The sequence below is a fragment of the Equus przewalskii genome, chromosome 19, assembly GCF_037783145.1.
Source record: "Equus przewalskii isolate Varuska chromosome 19, EquPr2, whole genome shotgun sequence".
NCBI classification, from domain to species: domain Eukaryota; kingdom Metazoa; phylum Chordata; class Mammalia; order Perissodactyla; family Equidae; genus Equus; species Equus przewalskii.
This window is the reverse complement of record NC_091849.1, coordinates 22,837,662-22,857,268: the sequence shown is the minus strand read 5'-3', so window position 1 is coordinate 22,857,268 and position 19,607 is coordinate 22,837,662. Positions and strand designations below refer to the sequence as shown.

Genomic DNA, 19,607 nt, shown 5'->3' with positions numbered 1-19,607 from the left:
ATGTTTTTAACTAAAGAAGCATTTTTATTTAAAATGTATACTTGTGTTAAAAGATTAGCTTTTTAAAACCTAAAATTGTTAATGTTAGTAGGTGAAAAATTAGTAAAATAGAAGCCAAAATATATCAACTTATGTTTTAAGATTGATCTCTTTCCTCAAGAAGTTTACAATTTAGTTGGAGAAAAATATACATATGCTTGAAAAAATTAATTACTCCTGTAAGAAAGCATATACTGGCTATCATATAAGTGGTTTCAGAATTCATGGGCATATTTGCCACTTTAAAAAATAACTAAGTTATCATAAAGTTTTGGCCTTTTATAGTATTTGAGATCTCCATAAAGCAACTGTCATTCACTATATGTCTCTGCTCTGAGCTTACCTGAACCTAGGCATTTTGCAACCCCTGCACTGAAAAAAAAGAAGACTAAGTAATGTCTTTTACCCATTAAAATAACATCTGGCTCCTTATAGTAAAAAGTTCAAGATAAGCAGTGGCATAAATGAGATAAAAGTTTATTTCCTCCTCAGAAGAACTCAAAGGTTGGCAGTCGAGAGCTAGTACAGCAGCTCCACGTCATCAGGGACCTCCCATCTTTCTAGCATTGACTTGCATTCTCAAGGCCTCTGCATAGTCAAAGATGGCTGCTGGGTCCTAGCCTTCGTGCTGTGTTCTAGGGAGCAGGAAGGAGGAAAGAGGAGGAGAGCAAAATGAGCTATTCCTAGAAGTTGTATACAATAGTTTCTTTATATCTGATTGGCCTGAACTTAATCACATGACCTCACTAAGCTCCAGGGGGTTTGGGAAATGTAGTGTCTTAGCTGGGCACCCTGGTGCCCCAAATAATTATCTGAGTCTTCTTACTAAAGAATATGGGGAGAACGTTCACTGAGTAGACGCCCAGCAGTCTTTGCCACAGTCACCCTCACCTCATTCTTGAGCCTCACTGTTTCTGCCTCCTTGACCTTCATCCCTTTCTTGTCCAGGTCCTGGCACAAGAAGGGCTCCATCATTACTTGTTGAATATATTTTTGTGCTTTGTGCATCTCTGGGCTCACCCCATTCCTATGTCTCATTCATTCTCTGATCCCATCCCTGAGCCCTCCTTACGCCATCTCTGAACAGTGATGGCATCACTATCATCCAAAGAGAAAGAATGCAATTGGGATGAGGCTTCTGCGATGGTCTAGGGGTCATGCGTGATAGGCAGCCCAGAAATGGAGTGAGGTTTAGGAGCAAGATCAAGCCAGAGATGTCAGGAGTCAGAAATATCTGTTCTACGTACCACTTGGTAATTTTTTTTAAAGCTGCTGTGTTAGAATGACCATGTCAAAATAGCTAAGCCTTCTTTAAATATAAGAATTATAATTGTATTTTATTGATATAAAGGTAAGATGTTTTCAGTTTAGAAAAAAGTAGAAAACACAGATAAGAGAGAAAAAAAAAAGGAAGAGAGAAAAATCATCAAATGGGAGAGAAAAATTATTCTCACCAGTTTTCACCTTGGGAGGGGCATTTCCTTCAGATCTTTCCATGTATAAAGTTGATCCATGCGGAGTTTATGTAAGGCTATCTGGATTTGTACTATTTATAACGTTTTGAACTTGTTAAGGCTTGTTTTAAAAGCCCTATTTTACCACTCAGATTTAACTTTACCTTTGATCAAAATTTTTAGAAAGCTAGACAGGATTTCTATGTGAATTCTTTAATATTTTTCTTCCTCTTTAATGAGGATGTGAAACCAGGAAGGTGGCAAAAGGCAAGCAGCGGGAGAGAGCATGACTCTATCAAGAAAGTTGGACAATTCAGAGACTGAATAAGTAAGGAAGGTCTTCTTAAGTAACCCAGAGTGGACGGTGCTTTCAGAACCCTAGACGAGGATTGGGGCTGCGACAGGGAGAACTCAAGATCTAGAGTCTAAAGACTGACTCCGAAACTCAGTTTCCTTTTGTGTGAAATGGGAATAATAAGAACTCCTACCTCAGAGAGAATTGTTACAAGAATCAAATAAGATAATATACATCAAAACCTAATTTAACCCATGAGGTACTAAATGTGTATTTAAAAAAGCGAAGTCTGTAAACTATTAGAGCTGAAAAGACTTCTGATAACATCTAGTCCATATGCCTTTTAATGTCGAGGAAATGGAGATCTGTTGTTTGCTTGCATTAATGTACTGAATAGAAGAACCTTAAATATGATATTGAGGATAGGAAATGCTTTTGTTGCTGAGCACTCTGAGTTTGCACTGAGATACTGACAATGAATTGCTTTCTAGAGCGTTTCAGGTACAATATGGTGGTTGGTTGCGAAGGTACATTGCACAAGGGTATCTGCCATAGGGTCAAGGAGTTGGAAACTTGGCCCACAGTCCATTTGCCAAGCTGTGTGTCTTTGGAGCATTGTCTGCCCAGAGACAAACCTTTTCTTAATTTGCCCAAAGGTACCCGAGGATATGGTGGAGGCCTAGCCTTTATCCCTGGATTCTTGACCAGTTGTCCGTGGCTGACAGCAGCACTGCTTTTCTGGGGCACTGTCTTGGGCAGCTGACTGAATGCCATTCCTAGAGGGCTGGCTGCTGTCCACTTGCCTTTTGGGTCGGGAGTGGTCACTTAGTGTAGATGGAAGATGGCCAGTCTTCCTTTCTATCCTCTTCTCATCTCAAACCACACTTTCCTCGCTGGAGCGAAAGGAAGTTATTGGTGGCAAACTCTTTGTTTTTTGTTCTTTCTCTGGGGTTTTAGGCATGAAGCTTATGGGACTCTTCCTGAACATTTATGTTCTCCGCTTTACCTTAATGAAGCTGGTGTTCTGATGGGCTTTGTCATCCTGCCACAGAGAAGTGTTGTACCCACTTCCTGACTTTACCCAAGGTCACCTTCACTCTGGTTCCTTTCTAGTCTCTGGGTCTAACTCAGCTCAATAACATTGGGCCCTTGGAGGTCCCCTTTCACCTCCCTCGAGCACTGGCCGGTAATGGTTGTAGGGTGGGCAGCAACGTTGTCCCAAGTGGTCTGTGTCAGAGCCATCAGTGCAATTCAACAGGAGGCGTTCTTCTAAGTTTGAGTGGTTTTTGATGAAGCCTTGCAAGAGGTCCAGCAGTTCCAAAACCCCCTTCCATAGAACGCTGTGTTTGATTTTGTTTGTAGGCTCCTTGTCCTTTCCAGTTGCCTCTGCTAAAGTTCATTTGTATATCAGGACCCACAAGATGGAGGCTACCCCAGTGGCCAGGCCCATGGCACAAAACTAAACCTCAGTCAGCGTGCACTTGTGGGAAACACCTGTCAAGGAAACTTAATAAACAGCGATCACCATCCTCCACCTCAGCTCTAGCTAGCTCACCTTACCCTGGAAATAGGCCCTGCGAGCCTTCTAAGGAAACCTCACTCTTGCCCAAAGCCCCCCCGCCCCCAGGGGAACCACACTCCATTGCTGTGAGGCACTACGCTCCCCCAATCCACGGATTGTTTTCCCTTCAATAAAGGACATCAAACTCATTACTAAATTGTTTTAGTTTTGTCTTTTGATACCTCCCACCTTCCCTAGATTGCCATGTTATTCTTGAATCCAGCTAGGAGGCGTCTGTCAGGGTGTGTCACCCTCTTTGCCATCCCTGGTACACTTGAAATTTCTAAATGTACTGAGATGCTTCTGGAAAGAGGGAGGGGAGGTGAGGAGTCTTGTTCTGTCATAAAAGGCTGAGTCTAAGTGTGGATGGGGAGGGAACAAAAGAGTAGGTGAGGAGAGTGGCGTGAACTGGAACTAAAATCTAGTTTACCATAACATACCAACTTGCAACTCACAGCAAGGTTCTGACGCACTCATTAGGAAGCCCTTATCTAGGTGTGCTTCCTCCTGGGAGCCTTTGTTATGTATTTGAAATAGCAAGTACTAGGGGTCCAGATCTCCTAATACTGGTTTTTCAGTCTTGGGTGAATCAATGAACTTTATTTATTTATTTTTTTAGCTAATCTTCTTCTTCATTTTTTTTCCCCAAAGATTGGCACCTGAGCTAATATCTCTTGCCAATCTTCTTTTTTTGTTTTCCTTCTTCTTCTCCTCCGCAAAGCCCCCCAGTACATAGTTGTAGGTCTCTCTAGCTCTGCTGTGGCATGCTGTCTGGCTCATGCCGCCTCAGCATGGCCCGATGAGCGGTGCCATGTCCGCGCCCAGGATCCGAACCGGTGAAACCCTGGGCTACTGAAGCGAAGCCTGCGAACTTAACCACTAGGCCATAGGGCAGCCCCAGTGAACTTTTTTGAACCTCAATTTCATCATCTGTAAGGCAGAGATAATAATATTGCTTGGATTGTTGTGAAGATCACACTAAAGAAAGTGCCAGGCAAAAATAAAAAGCTAATTTTACCATATTTCATTGAATCTAAGATGCTAGTGATTATAAGATACATCATTATTTTAAATACCACTAAAGAAAAAATCCTGTATCATACCATGGTACATTGCTTTTGTATCATTTAGAGTATTTCTACCCAATGAAAGAGATTTCTTTAGGCAGAATTTTATCGTAAACCATTGTTGTGCATATGTAAAAAAGAACTATAGGGCGGCCGTGCCAGTGGTGCAGGGATTAAATTCAGGCGCTCTGCTTTGGCCACCCAGGGTTTGCCAGGTGGGATCCTCAGCGTGGACCTAGGCACTGCTTATCAAGCCACGCTGTGGCAGCATCCCACATATAAAATAGAGGAAGATGGGCGTGGATGTTAGCTCAGGGCTAATCTTCCTCAAAAAAGAAAAAAGTAGAAAAAAAAGGATCTATAAGAGAATATAAATTAAGGTATCTTAAATTTCCTCACAATCTTAGTCCATTTCTGCTGAATCCCTTGTCAAGGCAGTTAGTGATATCTGTGTTTCCACACAATGTTGTGCTGTGCGGTCACAAGCACTGGGGATGCAGCATTTCTTAAAAGAGTGCTTCGCGTTGTCTTCCTTCCAAGCCTCTGACACCAGTTCTGCATAGTCAGTCAGTATGCACAAGCAATGGCATCTATTTCCTGCCCAGTGCTTGGCCAACTTAAGACTCCCTATTTCAGAGATGGTAAAGTATGAAAATATTTGCATGTTAGAATTGATAAAATGTAGCAGTATGATTGATTCTGTCTTATTTCATAGGTTTGGGCTTGTAAGGGGAGAAAGCATGAAACCCTTTGCCTCTTCTTAGGAACTGTACTTGCTGTTTGAACAAACTTCAGGTGGATGATTTGCCTGGGATGTGGCCCTGTGCTGTTCATGGGATGGGCTTCCCACTGACATGAATAAATGAGAGAAATAACTGTGTATGTTTTCACATTTACCTATTCTTTTCTTCCTTCCTGTCTCCTTTCTGTTTTTCCTTTGAAGTTCTTGAGGCCAAATCTGGCTCCTAACATCAAAGGAAGTGTGCACCAAAGGCCTCTCAGGGCTGTCTCAGAAGCCTGCCTCCACCCACTGTGTGAGGTAAAATGGCGCCCCCCACAGGTGCGCTCTCTTCATTGCTGCTGCTGGTGACCATTGCAGGTAGGAAACCATTACCCTGGAGACACCAGTGTCACACCTGGGCTTCCTGTCTGGCTTAAACAACTCAGATCAACCTGAAGTGAAGGTGCTATGTGTTTGCTTTCCAAAAGAATTATTTTACATATAAAAGGCATGAAAGGCAGACCGCATGCATGAGTGGTTTTCTGGAAACAGGAATTTAAATTGTTTTTTAATATCATGACTCTTTTGGGGAAAACAAAATCACATTTCATATATATTAGGAAAACTTTCTATTTATATATTTATTTAAAAGAATTGCACAGTAGATCTTTTTGGAAAACAAATGACCAGACTCTCTTTTATCATAAATCTTTATTTTCATATATTCTGTTTGCTTACTGTGGGTACACCTAATGCATAAAATCATTGGTGACCATCAATTCTGGTGATCTATGGCCTGGGCGAGGCCAGCCAAGCCCATTTGAACTTACCAAGGACTGAGGTTAGACGTATGGCCAGGGAAACTGATTTTATGTCTAGGGTTCGTCAGTGTGGTGAAACCATGAGGCTTACCTTAGTGTGACCCTTGTTAAAATGCGGTTTCCTAGGACCCATCCAGATCTACTCTATCAGAACTCCTATTGGGTGTGGCTCAGGAGTCAATAAGCACCTGGACAGGATTCTGAAGCATCTAGATTTTTATAAGCACCATTTTAGATTATACAAGGGCAACTTTAGAAAATGCTACCATTGGAAAAGCCCTGTCATTCCCTGGAGATTAGTGTCCCCATGCCATCCATCCATCTTATTAAACTCACCACCGCTTAGTGTGTGAGACAAAATGCTCCTTATTCCATGCTTAGCGTACTCTGTACTCTGGAAAATACTGTCATTAATGTTTGAGCACTCATTTTTTTTCTCTCAAATCCCCACTTTTTCATTCCTTTTTGTCTTTTTCTTGTGAGATGTTTTCCGTTAATTCAAAATTCCTGAATTATGGAGCCCCAGTAATGTTATTTGCAGTTTCCCTATCTTCCCTCTCTATCCTCTTTACCTTGGAAAAATGCTAACCAATTATTTTATTGATGTCAACAATCATGGAGTGCCTACTGTGTGCATGGATTGGGCTGGGAATTTATAGAGCTTACAGACATGGGTGAGTGTTCTCTGATCTCTTCAAGAGCTTTCTAGAGTGAGTCTAATAGATTCTGAACTAATTATGGGAACTTGGCCCAAAGGAAGAACAGTTTATTTGTTGGGAACCCCACCTTCTCAAACTTCTTTATTTTGCATTAAGATCTTTGGTTAAAGTGTGTATATCTAAACAGCCCATTAAGGTGACTTTCTGCAGAACAAAGAGATAATCTGCCCCAGAGGTGTATGGCAGTCTACCTGACTGAAACCTGCTTAAAGCTTTGTGTTGAAGGCTTCTGCCATGGAAAGTCCTCCTTACCCACCAGTAACAATTTGCTTGCTCCAGGATCACAGCCTTTTCCCTGTACGGTGGTTCCTGGAACACAGTTTTACAAGTTGGCTTTTGAGCTGTCTCGTGGCCAGAGCCAGAAATGGAACATGATAGTTTCTATGAAGCACATTGTCCAAAAGGAGATGACCCAACAGTTTTTCAAGAGAAATACAGCATATCCTGCCATTTGTGTTTGAAAGAAATCTCTAGCTTGGATCTTCATTTAAAGGCCACACAGGGATGTAGTGGTATCCTTACAAATAAAGGCAATATTTTTAAGAGTAGAGCTGGGAGTTGGAGATTACCTGTCTCTGTTCTCCACCCTTCATCATCTCTTGACTTAATTAGAAATGCTATTTTCCTATGTTCAGCTGGAGTTGTTTTTTCCCCCTCCATATCTGAGATTAAGCTTTTCTTTAGAAAATAAAAGGCTAAAACTATCAAGGTGATTTTTAAAAAGTAGATTTGTGTTTGAGAAAATGTCATTTCAGTTGAATTTATTGCTTGCTTATTCCTTAGGAAAGAAGCTTATCTACTATATCTAATTTCTATTAAGTTGGACCAATTAAACTTTCCTGTAGAGTCAATGTTTGGCACTGAATGATTCTTAAAAATTTATAACAGGGGCCGGCCTGGTGGCACAGTGGTTAAGTTCGCACATTCCACTTTGGTGGCCCAGGGTTTGCTGGTTCAGATCCCGGGTGTGGACCTACACACCGAATGTCAAGCCATGCTGTGGCAGGCGCCCCACATATAAAGTAGAGGAAGATAGGCATGGATGTTAGCTCAGGGCCAGTCTTCCTCAGCAAAAAAGAGGAGCATGGGCAGCAGATGTTAGCTCAGGGCTAATCTTCTTCTTCCAAAAAAAAATTATAACAATAATGACATATGCACAGGTAAAAATAAAGATGATTCATATACTGTATTTAACCATGTCTCTTACCTCCAGTTAGAAGTAATCTCTGACTGTCACTATGAAAAAAGTCCCAGCTATTAAAAGAACTGTCAATGATGAGCCCTCACTAGGAAGGCGATCTCTTGCCATTCTGAGTTCTGCCGCAGAACTCAGATACAGTGCTTCTCAAACCATATGTGGTGAGGGACCCATTTATTCTTATTTCCAATCCAACATAGACTGATCCTGTAAAATATCAACAAACAAATAAACAAAAAAGAAAAGTGATTTTGCACTTGCATTTCAGGCAATGACAAATTGCTATAGCAGTTTCTAAAAGCCTCAAGTTCTGTTATTTTGTCATGGATTGGTGACAGTTTGTGGCCCTGTGTCTGCAGACCACACCTGTGTGGCACCACTCTAATACCTGCTGTATATGCCTTGGAAACATCTGTAGTTCATTATTTAGAATTGGATTAAAGCTGGTTGTCAGAGATCGGCATGGAGGACAAGTGTTTCTCTCCTTTGATGTTTCCCTGTCAATTTGCTCTATCATCAGAATAACCTGTGAGATTAAAAAAAAACCCAGTTAACAACAGCAACAATATGATGTTGTCCCTAAAGTAAACCTTTATAACTGAATTTTGGGTGAGAAGCAAAATATAAATAATATAAAAGCAGTACCCACATAGAAAAGAATGCTTCTTTTCACTTGTGGAGTAACATTACATGACGAGAGAAGGAAGGTGAGATGGACAGGTGGAAGAATCTATGGATGGATGGGTGAGGGTGGAAGGGCAGGAGGATAAATGTATGGAGAGGTGTGTTGATGGATGGACTGCAAGATAATGCAGTGGACGTTCTCTAGGAAATGCTGGATGTTTATTTGCTTCCCAGATGTGACATGCCTCTCGTCCTCATTGGAATCTGCCTTGTTTGCAGGGTGCGCCTGTATGAAGTGCAGTGAGGGAAGGACATATTCCAATGCAATCATTTTACCTAACTTGGAAACTACCAGAATCATGCGGGTGCCTCAAACCACCCCCACGGTGGACTGCACAGCCGCTTGTTGTGACCTGTCCAGCTGTGACCTGGCTTGGTGGTTTGAAGGCCGCTGCTACCTGGTGAGCTGCCCACACAAAGAGAACTGTGAGCCCAAGAAGATGGACTCCATGAGGTCTTATCTCACCTTTGTGGTCAGGCCTGCTCCGCGGCCTGCACAGTTGCTGGACTTTGGGGAGATGATGCTAAAGAGGGGTTCCCCATCAGGAATCTGGGGGGACTCACCTGAGGATATCAGAAAGGACTTGCCTTTTCTAAGCAAAGATGGGGGCCTAGAGGAGATGTCTGAGTACTCGGACGACTATCAGGAGCTGGAGCAGGACATCTTCCAGCCCATCAGCAAGCAGGAGCCCAGAGGGAGTGCCGAGTACACTGACTGGGGCTTCCTACCAGGTGGTGAGGGCCGTTTCAACTCCTCTGCTGGAGACAGCCCAGCAGCATCAGCGGAGAAGCAGCAGGAGGACCCTGAGCCCCGTTATCTGGACCGGGAGCTCCATAAGCTAAACGAGTCGGCATGGACCCCAGCCCCAAAACACTCTCCGGAGAGAAGGTTGTTGCTTCCTTTGGTGACTACTCCATCTTCAGGAGAGGTGTTGGAGAAAGAGACTTTTCAGCTCCAGGAACAATCCAGCAACAGCCCTGGAAAACAGGTAGGTGTGGTTTGTATGTGCTTGAGGGGGTGGGAGGGACTGAGGAGAGCTGACGGCTGGAGGGGCTGAGGTTGCTTTTCAGAGCCAGACATTCATTACGCTGCAATGCTCCAGGCACTCATTTCAGAGCCAGTAGGTTCCTCCTAAGGGCAGCTGTCTCAGGTGTCAGCAAGAACAGTGACTCTCAGAGCCTTCCAGGAAAGAGAACGCCTTGTTCCTCTGCTGTGCTCTCGTGACCAGACTTTAAAAGAAGAAATAGTTGTTCTGCCTTCACAAGTGAGCCACCTAATGATGATTCAGTGCTTCTGCCTAGAGATGCCTCTATCGGTATCCAAGGTGAATGAGGATTTTATAGAAGTCCCAGGAGCCAGCCCATGTACACAGCACATATACCCTGGGGCTTTGAAAATCTATCATCGTAGGTTTTGTAGGGGCAGAAAAGTTTTCCTTTCTTCCCTTCTAGGTTCTTTGGCTGGTCTACTAATTAAATTGAAATAAGACAGACTAAGAAAAGAAAAACCAATTTAATTTTGTATGTTGGGGAGTCTCATGAAAATATGAGACTCAAAGAAATGACCAAAGCAGCAATCTTTTAGATAAAATAAACAGTAAATTTGTGAACAATTGACAGGACAAAGTGCTCTGGGCTTGATGAACAAGTAAGAACTGTTAAAAGATAAACTGAGGCATGTTAAAAATTTCAAGCGTTTGTGTGAGCAAAAATCAATTCAAATCAGGCAGCATCCAATCTAACAGATAGAAAGAAGCTCTGAGGAGCTGTACGAAATGAAAAACTTGTATAGCCAGAAGGGAGTGGGAACAAGGAAGTTATACTAGACAAAAAAGCCTGTTGGTTATTGCAAAGTTCCTTTCCTTTAGGGAATGACAGGGGTCTATCAGGCAGATGACCTCATTAGTGCCGATCAGATGATTCTGATTGACTAGTTTAAGCTTCCATTTCTGGGAGAGCTGAAACTGTAATTAAGTGAAATCATGGTTTGGGGACATGGAGCTTAGCATAACTGACTCCATTCTGGGTCTGTTGTCTTTTTTTTTTTAACACAAGATTTGTTTATGCAGCCTCCGTGGCCCTAAATTTCCTATCTCTGGTGATAAGGATGCCTTCTATCCTCCTCTTACAGGGAGGGTACCTTTCATGCGGGAGATTTTTCTTCTGCTTTCAGGGGGACAGGGGAGGGTCAGAATGTCCTTCTTGCACTGGATTATTTCTCAAGTACCTTTAATTCAAAATAATCAATATGTCAAGTGCCATATTTTGGGATGACATATTCTGCACCCCTGCAGTTTCTTCGAGACCCATCAGGTGCGTGGGTTGCTAAAAATTCACCAGTGACGTGAATCAGTTGGATAGGAGGAGAGAGATACTAAGGAGAGAATGTAAGCTATACTGTACAAAACTTCCCATGAAAAACCCAGGTGAAACAGCGTAGGAATCTCTGGGAGAGTAGACATTCCAAAAGCAGGGGGAAGGTTCAAGTGTGATTGGCAGAAGGTCAAGGAGATAGAAAAGGAGACTGCTGTGAGGAGAGAGTAGTTGGAGAGCTCAGAAGCTGCTCATCTGGGAAATGCCAGGCAGGACTTGATGAGAATGTGGTGAGCACATTGATTAGGGGAACCCGAATGCAGTTGGAAAGGAAGTTGATGTGGGGTCAGTGAGCCGAGGAGTCGAAAGAAAGATTTCTTGGACTCTCAAGGTCTGGCAGTAGTGCTCTTTTATTTAGAAAATAGTATGGAATAGCATGGGGACAGCACCCATGGGCAGTCAGAGCTGCTGCATGGGGATAGAACCCACGGGCAGGAGGAGCTGCTGCATGGGGACAGGACCCATGGGCAGTCAGAGCTGCTGCATGGGGACAGCACCCATGGGCAGTCAGAGCTGCTGCATGGGGACAGGACCCATGGGCAGTCAAAGCTGCTGCATGGGGATAGACCCATGGGCAGGAGGAGCTGCTACTGCAAACATGGGTTGAGCGTAGGGCTAAATTTAAGGCATAGGTATGTGAGTTATCTCTTTACAAGACAAAGGAAAGAATATGTGAAAAGAGTTGTTAAAATGGTATCAGTGTTGGTAGGGTGTGGTTATTGGGTGGTCCTGTAACTTTTAGATAAGAATCAAACCAGATTAAGTAAATATCAGAAGCCACCACCTTAAATATTATCTTCAGCTAAAGACAAAGGAGGATGGTGCTGGTGAGGGGAGTCAGCTACATGAGGTTACCAGGCAGTAAACAACTTAAGTCCTTGCCTTCTGCATTAAGAGTTTCCAGAGATAAGGCCATCCCCCCTTCCTCCTGGTGCAGAGAGGGAGACACCCCCCACAGATGGAGACTTCCTTCACAAATGCAAATATCTCTTATCAAAGGGCAAGCAAATTCCACTCCTCAGAGCCTCCTTCTCATCTGCAGTTTTTAAAAGTAACCAGCCTAAAATAATCCTCATCAAAGTGACAAAAGGACAGGTCATGGGAGAAACTATTGTATTTAAAGATGCAAGAGGACAGATCGGAATGTAAAGGGACATAAACCAATTAAGACTTTTTTTAAAGGAAAATACTATTGGAGATATCAGTGCTTAGGTTAGAGTAAGTGAAGAAAGCTGGATGGAATTGCCTATACATTACAATCTCAACCATAAAAAAAGTTTCTTTAATGGTGAGATTATCAGAAGTGTTTTTCTGTTTTGGTGTACTTTACAATACTTTTCAAAGTTTCTATATTTTTCTGTACTTTCAATTGTCTTAAAATTTTTAAAACTCAATTAAAAAGTAATCTGAAACTGTCAAAACTTAACCATGTTCTTTTCTCATATCACTAAATATTAACATAATATGCTATCTTTTATGTTACCAGATCATTTACTTTCTAGCTTCTATGGATGGAAGTGTTTCAAATCAAGCTCTATTAAAAATGTTTTGGCTCATGAGTTCTTTGAGGTTGTTTATGTTAAGAGATAACAATCAAACAAAGGTAAAATCATGACTTGTACATATATAAAATGAGCATGTGTTAGAGATTTTAGTCACTCATTAATCATTGAGCCAACTAGGAAAATGTTATAATTGTTGCACAAAAAAATCCAAAGAATGAAAACATTCGTAGATCAACAATGTTGAAATAAATGTGCAAATGGAGGCAAAACTGGTTTTTCCAGGCAGGAGGGGAGGGAGCTCAATTTTTAATTTCTACCAGACGGGGTAAAATCTACATGTCTATAGACAAGAATTATTTTGCATTGTTATCAGTTACCTACAACTTATAAAGTTGTAAGATTGCTCAAATACAAGAAATACTAGAATCAGATAACCTGGCAGGATATCCTGTAGACAGTATTTTATTTTCCATTGAAATACAACTTATCCCCTACAGTCACATTAAATTTTTTTGAGCTGCATTGAGTTATAGTTAATCCTTGAATAAGTGTTGATAAACAGATAGGTATCATAATAAGAAATATGATTTTATTCTGAGGAAGTGCAAAGTTTGGAATATTGATAGAAAGAAAGATTTCTTCTCTCAACAAAAAAGTGTTTAAAATAGTACACTTGTATTTGATAAATGTGCTAAGAAAATTCAATGGGGGAAAAGAATAGTCTTTTAAACAAATGGTACTGAGGTAACTGGATATTCCCATACAAAAGAATGAATTTAGGCCTCTCAACTGATGAAAAATCACTACAATTTAAACAGCAGATCTTTATTTGGGCAATTAGAATTGCAATTTGGGAGACACAGGTAGAAATCCAGAATGTGTTCCTCTGGGGAGTAAAAGTCAGGGGCTTTTAAAGGCAAAGAAGGAAGGTTGTATTATAATTTTAATTGGCATTGAAGGAAGAGAGCTAATCTTGGCTAAGTGTTGGTTGACTATTGATTCTCTCTTCAGAAGGTCTGCAGTCCTCATTTTTGTGATCAGGGTGTCCGTGCTCCTGCTGCTTTCTCAAACAATTGCTATTTTGGCCCAGTCCAAAGGTTCGTCCCAGTCCAAGGTTCAAGACAGCAAAGCAGTTTCTTTGGAAAGGCAGCTCTGACTCCATTTTAAAATGGCTCCACTGTAGTCAATTTTGATAGGCCCCTGCCTCATACCATGTTAAAAAAAATTAAGTCAAAATGTATTGAACACCAAGAAAGTGAACACCCATGGAATGGGATAAAATATTTGTAAATCATATACCATAAATTTTGTATCTGGAATATATAAAGGACTCTTACAGCTGAATAATAAGACAACCCAGTTAGAAATGGGCAAAGGATCTGAATAGATGTTGCTTCAAAGAAGTCAGAAGAATGGCCAATAAGCACATGAAAAGATACTCAATACCATTGTTAAAAGATAAACTAAGGCATATGAAAAATTTTAAGAGTTAAAGCAAAAATCCATTCCAACTGGGCAACGCCAAACCAGAAGGAGTGCTCTACCAGCAGGAGCGCATGGGGAGACTTTGATAGAGCAAAGCTGGAGGCAAAGTAAGAAAATTATTGATTGGGTATAGCTTAAAGCCTAGTTGGCCTTGCTTAGGCTGCCAGGGCATTAGAGCCACCTTGGTCTAATGGCCTCCTCATTTAATTGTTTTAACACCATTAATCTTTAGGGAAATGCAAATTAAAGCCACAATGAGATTTACTTCACTAGAGTGGCTAGAATGAAAAAAACCGAGAATAAGTGTTAGTAAGGATATAGAGAAATTGGAACTCTCAGACACTGCTGGTGGGAAAGTAAAATAGTACGGGCACTTTGGAAAACATCTGGCAGTTCCTCAAAATGTTAAACTTAGAATTACTATATGCCCCAGTGTAGGGGGGGAAGAAATATTGCTCTAGCCTTCTAGATTCTTCTGGCTGGTCTAAGAACTAAATTGACATGATACAGAATAACAGGAGAAAATCAAACAAAGTTTAATAACATGTATACATGGGAGAAACCCAGGAAAATGGAAATGGCCAAAATGGCTGAAGCCACCACCTTAAATACCATCTTCAGCTAAAGACAAAGGAGGATGTTGGAGGTAGTAGTTTGGGACTTCAAAGGGAAAGAAGGAAATTCACCTGGAGATGGAAATGCAAATGTTTTGTAAACAAACGTTTGCCATACCTTGCAAAGATAATGGGACATGGAGGGGACTTGGATCACATGGGCCTTGCTGGGTTCCTCCCTGTCTACCACACCTAGTTCATAATATACTATAGTTATGTATGGTGATTGCTCCTTCCTGGAACAGGCTTTCTACCTTAAATTCTTTTAGGCAGTTGAGGAGGTCACAGTTTCTTCCTGAGTTTTTTGTTCTTAAAAATAATCAAGCCAAAGAGACATATTTTGGGGTAGCAAATTCTGTTGCCCTACACCAGCAATTCCACTTTTTAGTATTTACCCAAGAGAAATGAAAACATGTGTCTACACAAAGACTTGAACGTGAATGTTCATAGCAGCAGTATTCATAAATTACTGCAATTGAATAGGACAAATTCAGGGAATTTGAAACAAATCAAGATTAAATTTGTAGAGGATAAAACACATTTTCTGCAGTTTTGTTTTCAAGTGCACAAGACTAGACAGATTCACCTAAAACAAGTTGTTTCAAAGTAAATAAGAGTAGAGAAATGAAACGAGTCATTTGAGACTTTTATTGACCAGCCTCGGCTTTACATCAAAAAGCTAAAATGGGGGCCGCTGGTGCTCAGTTGCTTCCATAGAAGATCCATTTTCTTTGGGTGGAGTATGTCAAAGAGGATCTGTATCCTGATAACTTAGCAAAGAGTTCTACGTGGAGGTCATTTAAAGATGACTGAATAGCTAAAGTGAAGAACTGGCGTGTGATTCCAGCCTAGAGAGGCAGCATGGTGGGAAAGAGAATGTTCTAGAGAGGAGGCAGGAGTGACATTTTCTTCTCTCTCAGCCATTTCCTGGTGACTTGGAGACCTTGACCAGAAGTGTCTTAGTATCTACAGACTTCATTCTTTATTTCAACATGGCAATATTTTTTCAAGATTCTGTAAGGCTAAAAAAATCCAGTTCATCTTGTGGAATTTGCAGCGGCCCCACTATCATACGCTTTGAATACGTATTCTGAAACTCTGGTTTGCGGTGATTCTGAATTTCATGCTATTCTCAGAAAGTACAGATGCAATGAAAAGCCTCATATATTGGCAGTCACTTCACAAACCCAGATGCCTGAAACTTCAAGGAAATCGAGCATCTTAAAGCTGTAGTAGACCCACTACCTGATTTTTAAAATGTTGGTCAATTGATTTCTCTTAGTCTGATCAATATATTTTCACGTTAACGCTTAATCTTCTTTTTGCCTTGGTTTCTGAAATTTGTTGCTGAAGGTGTCGCCACTTGCCTAGTCAATATCTGGAACTCAGTGGGTATTCAGTTAATATTAGCTGTGATATCAGTTATCCAGTCACAAAATGTCTGCCGTGTTCTTTTCTCAACAGCAAAGAGTAGCTGTTTTCAGTAAACACCAACAGCCCCCTCTCCAGTTTACGTGTGAATTATAGCTTTTCTTTCTGTGGCGTTCTTAGTGCAATTTCCCCTTTGGGTCTCCTGTCTTCTTAGCCTGAGTTTGGCACCACACAGTCACTGGCAGTTGAGGCTCAGAAGAGCATTTTATTTTCATATTATGAGACTTCTCTCTGGCACATATTTAATTGAAAAACTTTAAGTTGGTTAACTCTATAACCATAACTTCAACAAAGTTATAACCAAACTTCAAGTTATAGTTTATACACAACGGATGAATAGAGATCATTTACTCTAGAAGCCTGTTCACAGTTGAATTATCTGATTGTCTTCAATTATTGTCTTACTGATTAGTTCAAGGGCTACCTTAATTATTTTCTCTCTCTTTATCTTGAATATTTTGTGTGTGTGTGTGTTTGCCTATAATAATTGTCTAACCCACTGTTGCCTTGCATTTTTAATAGATAGCAGAGAGAATATTTGAAAGAGATGGTTTAGAGTTCTAGAGTTTTGTGATATTAGACATGGTATTTCAAATGCTACTGAATGAAAAAGGTCACTGACATTGTGTTGGCTTGAAGACTTCAACCTTGTTTTTTTCCATAACGACTTACCCTTGTAATTGATCTCCTAGGTTCTAATGCCTTCCCATAATCCTCCTCCAGCCAGCCTGGAGTTCAGCCCAGCCATGGTGGAGAAAAGCCCAGTTCTCACAGTCGCCCCACAGAGCACAGAGCATAGCATCCCAAGCCTTACCACGAGCATCGTTCCCACTGAGTCTGCCACACCTGAGCAACCTGGATCTGCTCCCACTGCTCCCAGGACAGGTAACTTTAAAAAAATACAACTGGAAGGAATGTATTGGAGACATGCTGTAGAATATAGTAGAGACAACTTTTGAAGTTTACTCATTCCCTCCAGGCACATTTTTGAGCATTTACCATGTGCCAGAATACTACACACTGGGGATTAAAAGATGAATAGTCATTGTCTTTTCCCTCAGTGACTCTATAGGCCAGAAGACAAGACTGACAAGTAAATAGATGGTTTGATACCATATGGTAAGTGTTGTGAGAGGATGCTACGGGAGCAGAGAAGGGGCACCCCACCCGACCTACTTTGAAGGTCCAGAGAAGGCTCTCCAGAAGTGATAATGCCAGGATGGAGTGAGCCAGCTACAATGGGGTTGGTATGTTGTGCAGGTCGAGGGAGCAACATGAGTAATAACAATAATGTTAATTATATTTACTGAGCACTTACTGAGTGCCAGGCACCATGCTTGGCCTTTCCCACCCATCATCTCATTCACTGCCTGTGCAAGAGGACAGAAGTACAAGAGCACGTGTGACATTTTGGGAGAATTGTAAGGAGTTCGTACAGGCTGGAACTGATCATGTGAATGGAGTGGGAATGGCAAGAAATGCAAGATTTTGAAGGATCCTGTGTTCTGTGCTAAGGAATTTGTGTTTTATTGAATGAGTATGGAGAATCCCTGAAAGATTTCAAGTAGGAAAGTGAAATGATCAGATTTGAATCAAGAAAATAGTATGGAGTTGACTGGAGGTAAGAAGATCCGTTAAAAAACTACAGTGAGTGGCCACAGGGATGCAGACAAGGCGCCAGATTCAAGAGATATTAAGGGGGTAGAATCATTAGGATTTGATGAATGGTTGAATGTTAGGCTGAAGGAAAAAAGACTGAGATATATGAATATATGGAACTGAAAATTAAGTGAGCACTTGGGCAGAAGATAAAGGACTAAGAGTCATCAGTGTGAAGGTTATAGTTGAAGACTTGGGGGCATATGGGACCATCCAGGGAGAGTGGCAGGGTAAGCTGGGAGAGCAGAAGGAGCCTTCAGAGCTGACTGAGTGGCCGTGCCACGGACGTAGGAAACAAAGAGGAGAGCGTGGACTGAGGGAAGTAAGGAGGAGAGAATTCCAAGTAGGAGGAGGAATGAGAGGACCGTGTTTTGCTGAGGTCATGGGGAGGACTGAAAAGCTCCCATTAGATTTACTAATAGAGAAGTTATCAGGCTTCGTCATGTTTTCTGAGCCTTTCTATGGGTAACGTACTTTGAGGATTAACCTCTCTTCCTTGATTATTTACTTTGATCCCTAAGTACAGAGAAGGATAATGGTGGAGGAGAAGCCATGTAGTATATTCAAGAGGAAACTGGCCTGGGAATTAGGGTCCTTGGGTACCTATTAGTACCTATTGCATGGAGTTGTTTGAGGGTTAAATGAATTGATAATTTTAAAACCCTTGGGACAGTGCCCGGTACAGCTTAATCTGGTATATAAGTGGTTGTTGAAATAAATACATTTAAGTTAGTTAAATTTTGGTAGATCTATTGCTACTTACCCATATATCCTTAAGCAACTTGCTTTACCTTTCAAGAGCTCAGTTTCCTCATCTTGTGAAATGATAGGCTTGGATCGATGTCCCTTCCAGGTCCACAGTTGCTCACCTTCAGGCAACAAGTCTGTGAAAGTGACAGGAAAGAAGAGCCAGAGAAGGCAGCGAAGGCTCTGCAGGTGGTCAAGAAGGCACTTGAGGGACGAGGGACCGAGTACTGACTGAGAGGAGCAGATTTAAATGAACCACACGTCCAAGCAGTTGAGACCTCTCGAGAGCACTCAGCTTTTTTCCTAATGTTTGCTTTTCTCTGTGTGATATCTTGACATATCTCAATTGTATTTTACAAGTGAAACTGATGTCCAGTTGAGTCAAGCCAATGGAATATATCGGTGTAATCCTGGTTATAGAGAAAGTAAACGAGCATTCTTCTGAACACTGATTTAGTGGATAAGAGCTTTTGATGAGAGCGAATCTTTCTGCTGCTTGAGTTAAAATAGCCTTTTTATATTGAGGTTGACTGCATTTTCTCTTGGAAAGGTGTCAAGAGCAAGGCCATTAGCAATAATTCATTTGGTTACTATCAGAAGAACTGAGTGGTGTGTGACTAATGATATAGAAACACTTATGATTGCACTCAATCTTTTTATGACTAAAAAAGCACATACCAAGGAGTCAAGAAAAGCTGGCAGCAAGAGAGAAAAATAGACCCAATCCGTAGTACCACACCTGTTTCACAAAACTCTTGTCACCCAACACCTTGCTCAGTTGGTCTGAATCATTATTTCTTCACAGTGCCAACCCACATAGACTGTTTTAAGTTTGTGAAGTTTACCCTGCAGCATAATATAGGGCACAGTTCATTTACTAGCAGGAGGGAAAGTGTGTCTTAGATAAAATCATATGAAGAACTATTACAAAAATATGTTATTTTATGGATACTAAAAACAAATCTATTGTAGGACAGTAGTTGAACATAATTCTGGTATATATAATGGAATGCACTATTTCTAATTAACTTTCAGTGAAAGAGCTCATGGTGTCTGCTGGAGATAATATAATAATAACTTTACCGAAAACTGGAGTTGAACTGAAGGCTTTTGTTGTGCCAGCGCCACCTGCAGGTCAGTTTGACTTTCCTCTGTGACCGCTAGGGGCGGGTTAGCTGGGATGTGCTTATTTATCAGGTCGTTAGGGGTTATTTACAACATTGATTCGTTTTCG

General features: G+C 41.3%; 1 protein-coding gene and 1 long non-coding RNA gene across 10 annotated transcripts in view; one reads left to right on the top strand and one right to left on the bottom strand.

Annotated features, from left to right (window-relative positions):
- The window catches only part of KIAA0319 (KIAA0319 ortholog), a 94,370-nt gene that overhangs the window by 31,621 nt on the left and 43,142 nt on the right, over positions 1-19,607 (top strand). For 4 of the 7 annotated variants that reach the window (XM_008513506.2, XM_070584160.1, XM_070584158.1 and 1 more), the window contains 4 exons: positions 5,360-5,515; positions 8,779-9,548; positions 16,660-16,852; positions 19,409-19,507. In XM_008513506.2, coding sequence (XP_008511728.2) covers positions 5,461-5,515; positions 8,779-9,548; positions 16,660-16,852; positions 19,409-19,507 — 1,117 coding nt within the window. In that variant the 5' untranslated portion in view covers positions 5,360-5,460. The remainder of the gene's footprint in view (positions 1-5,359; positions 5,516-8,778; positions 9,549-16,659; positions 16,853-19,408; positions 19,508-19,607) is intronic. The other 3 variants (XM_008513505.2, XM_070584157.1, XM_070584156.1) reach the window with 1 other exon arrangement.
- On the bottom strand, positions 496-19,581 carry LOC103546691 (uncharacterized). Of its 3 annotated transcripts, XR_011529652.1 has the most exons (5): positions 19,457-19,581; positions 18,418-18,510; positions 8,264-9,537; positions 7,885-8,082; positions 496-674 (listed from the first exon to the last, which is right to left on the bottom strand). It is a non-coding gene; the product is annotated as an uncharacterized lncRNA (long non-coding RNA). The 3 variants fall into 3 exon arrangements; XR_543735.2 differs by lacking the exon at positions 496-674 and having other exon boundaries at positions 7,847-8,082; XR_011529651.1 differs by lacking the exon at positions 496-674 and having other exon boundaries at positions 7,847-8,082; positions 8,264-8,401.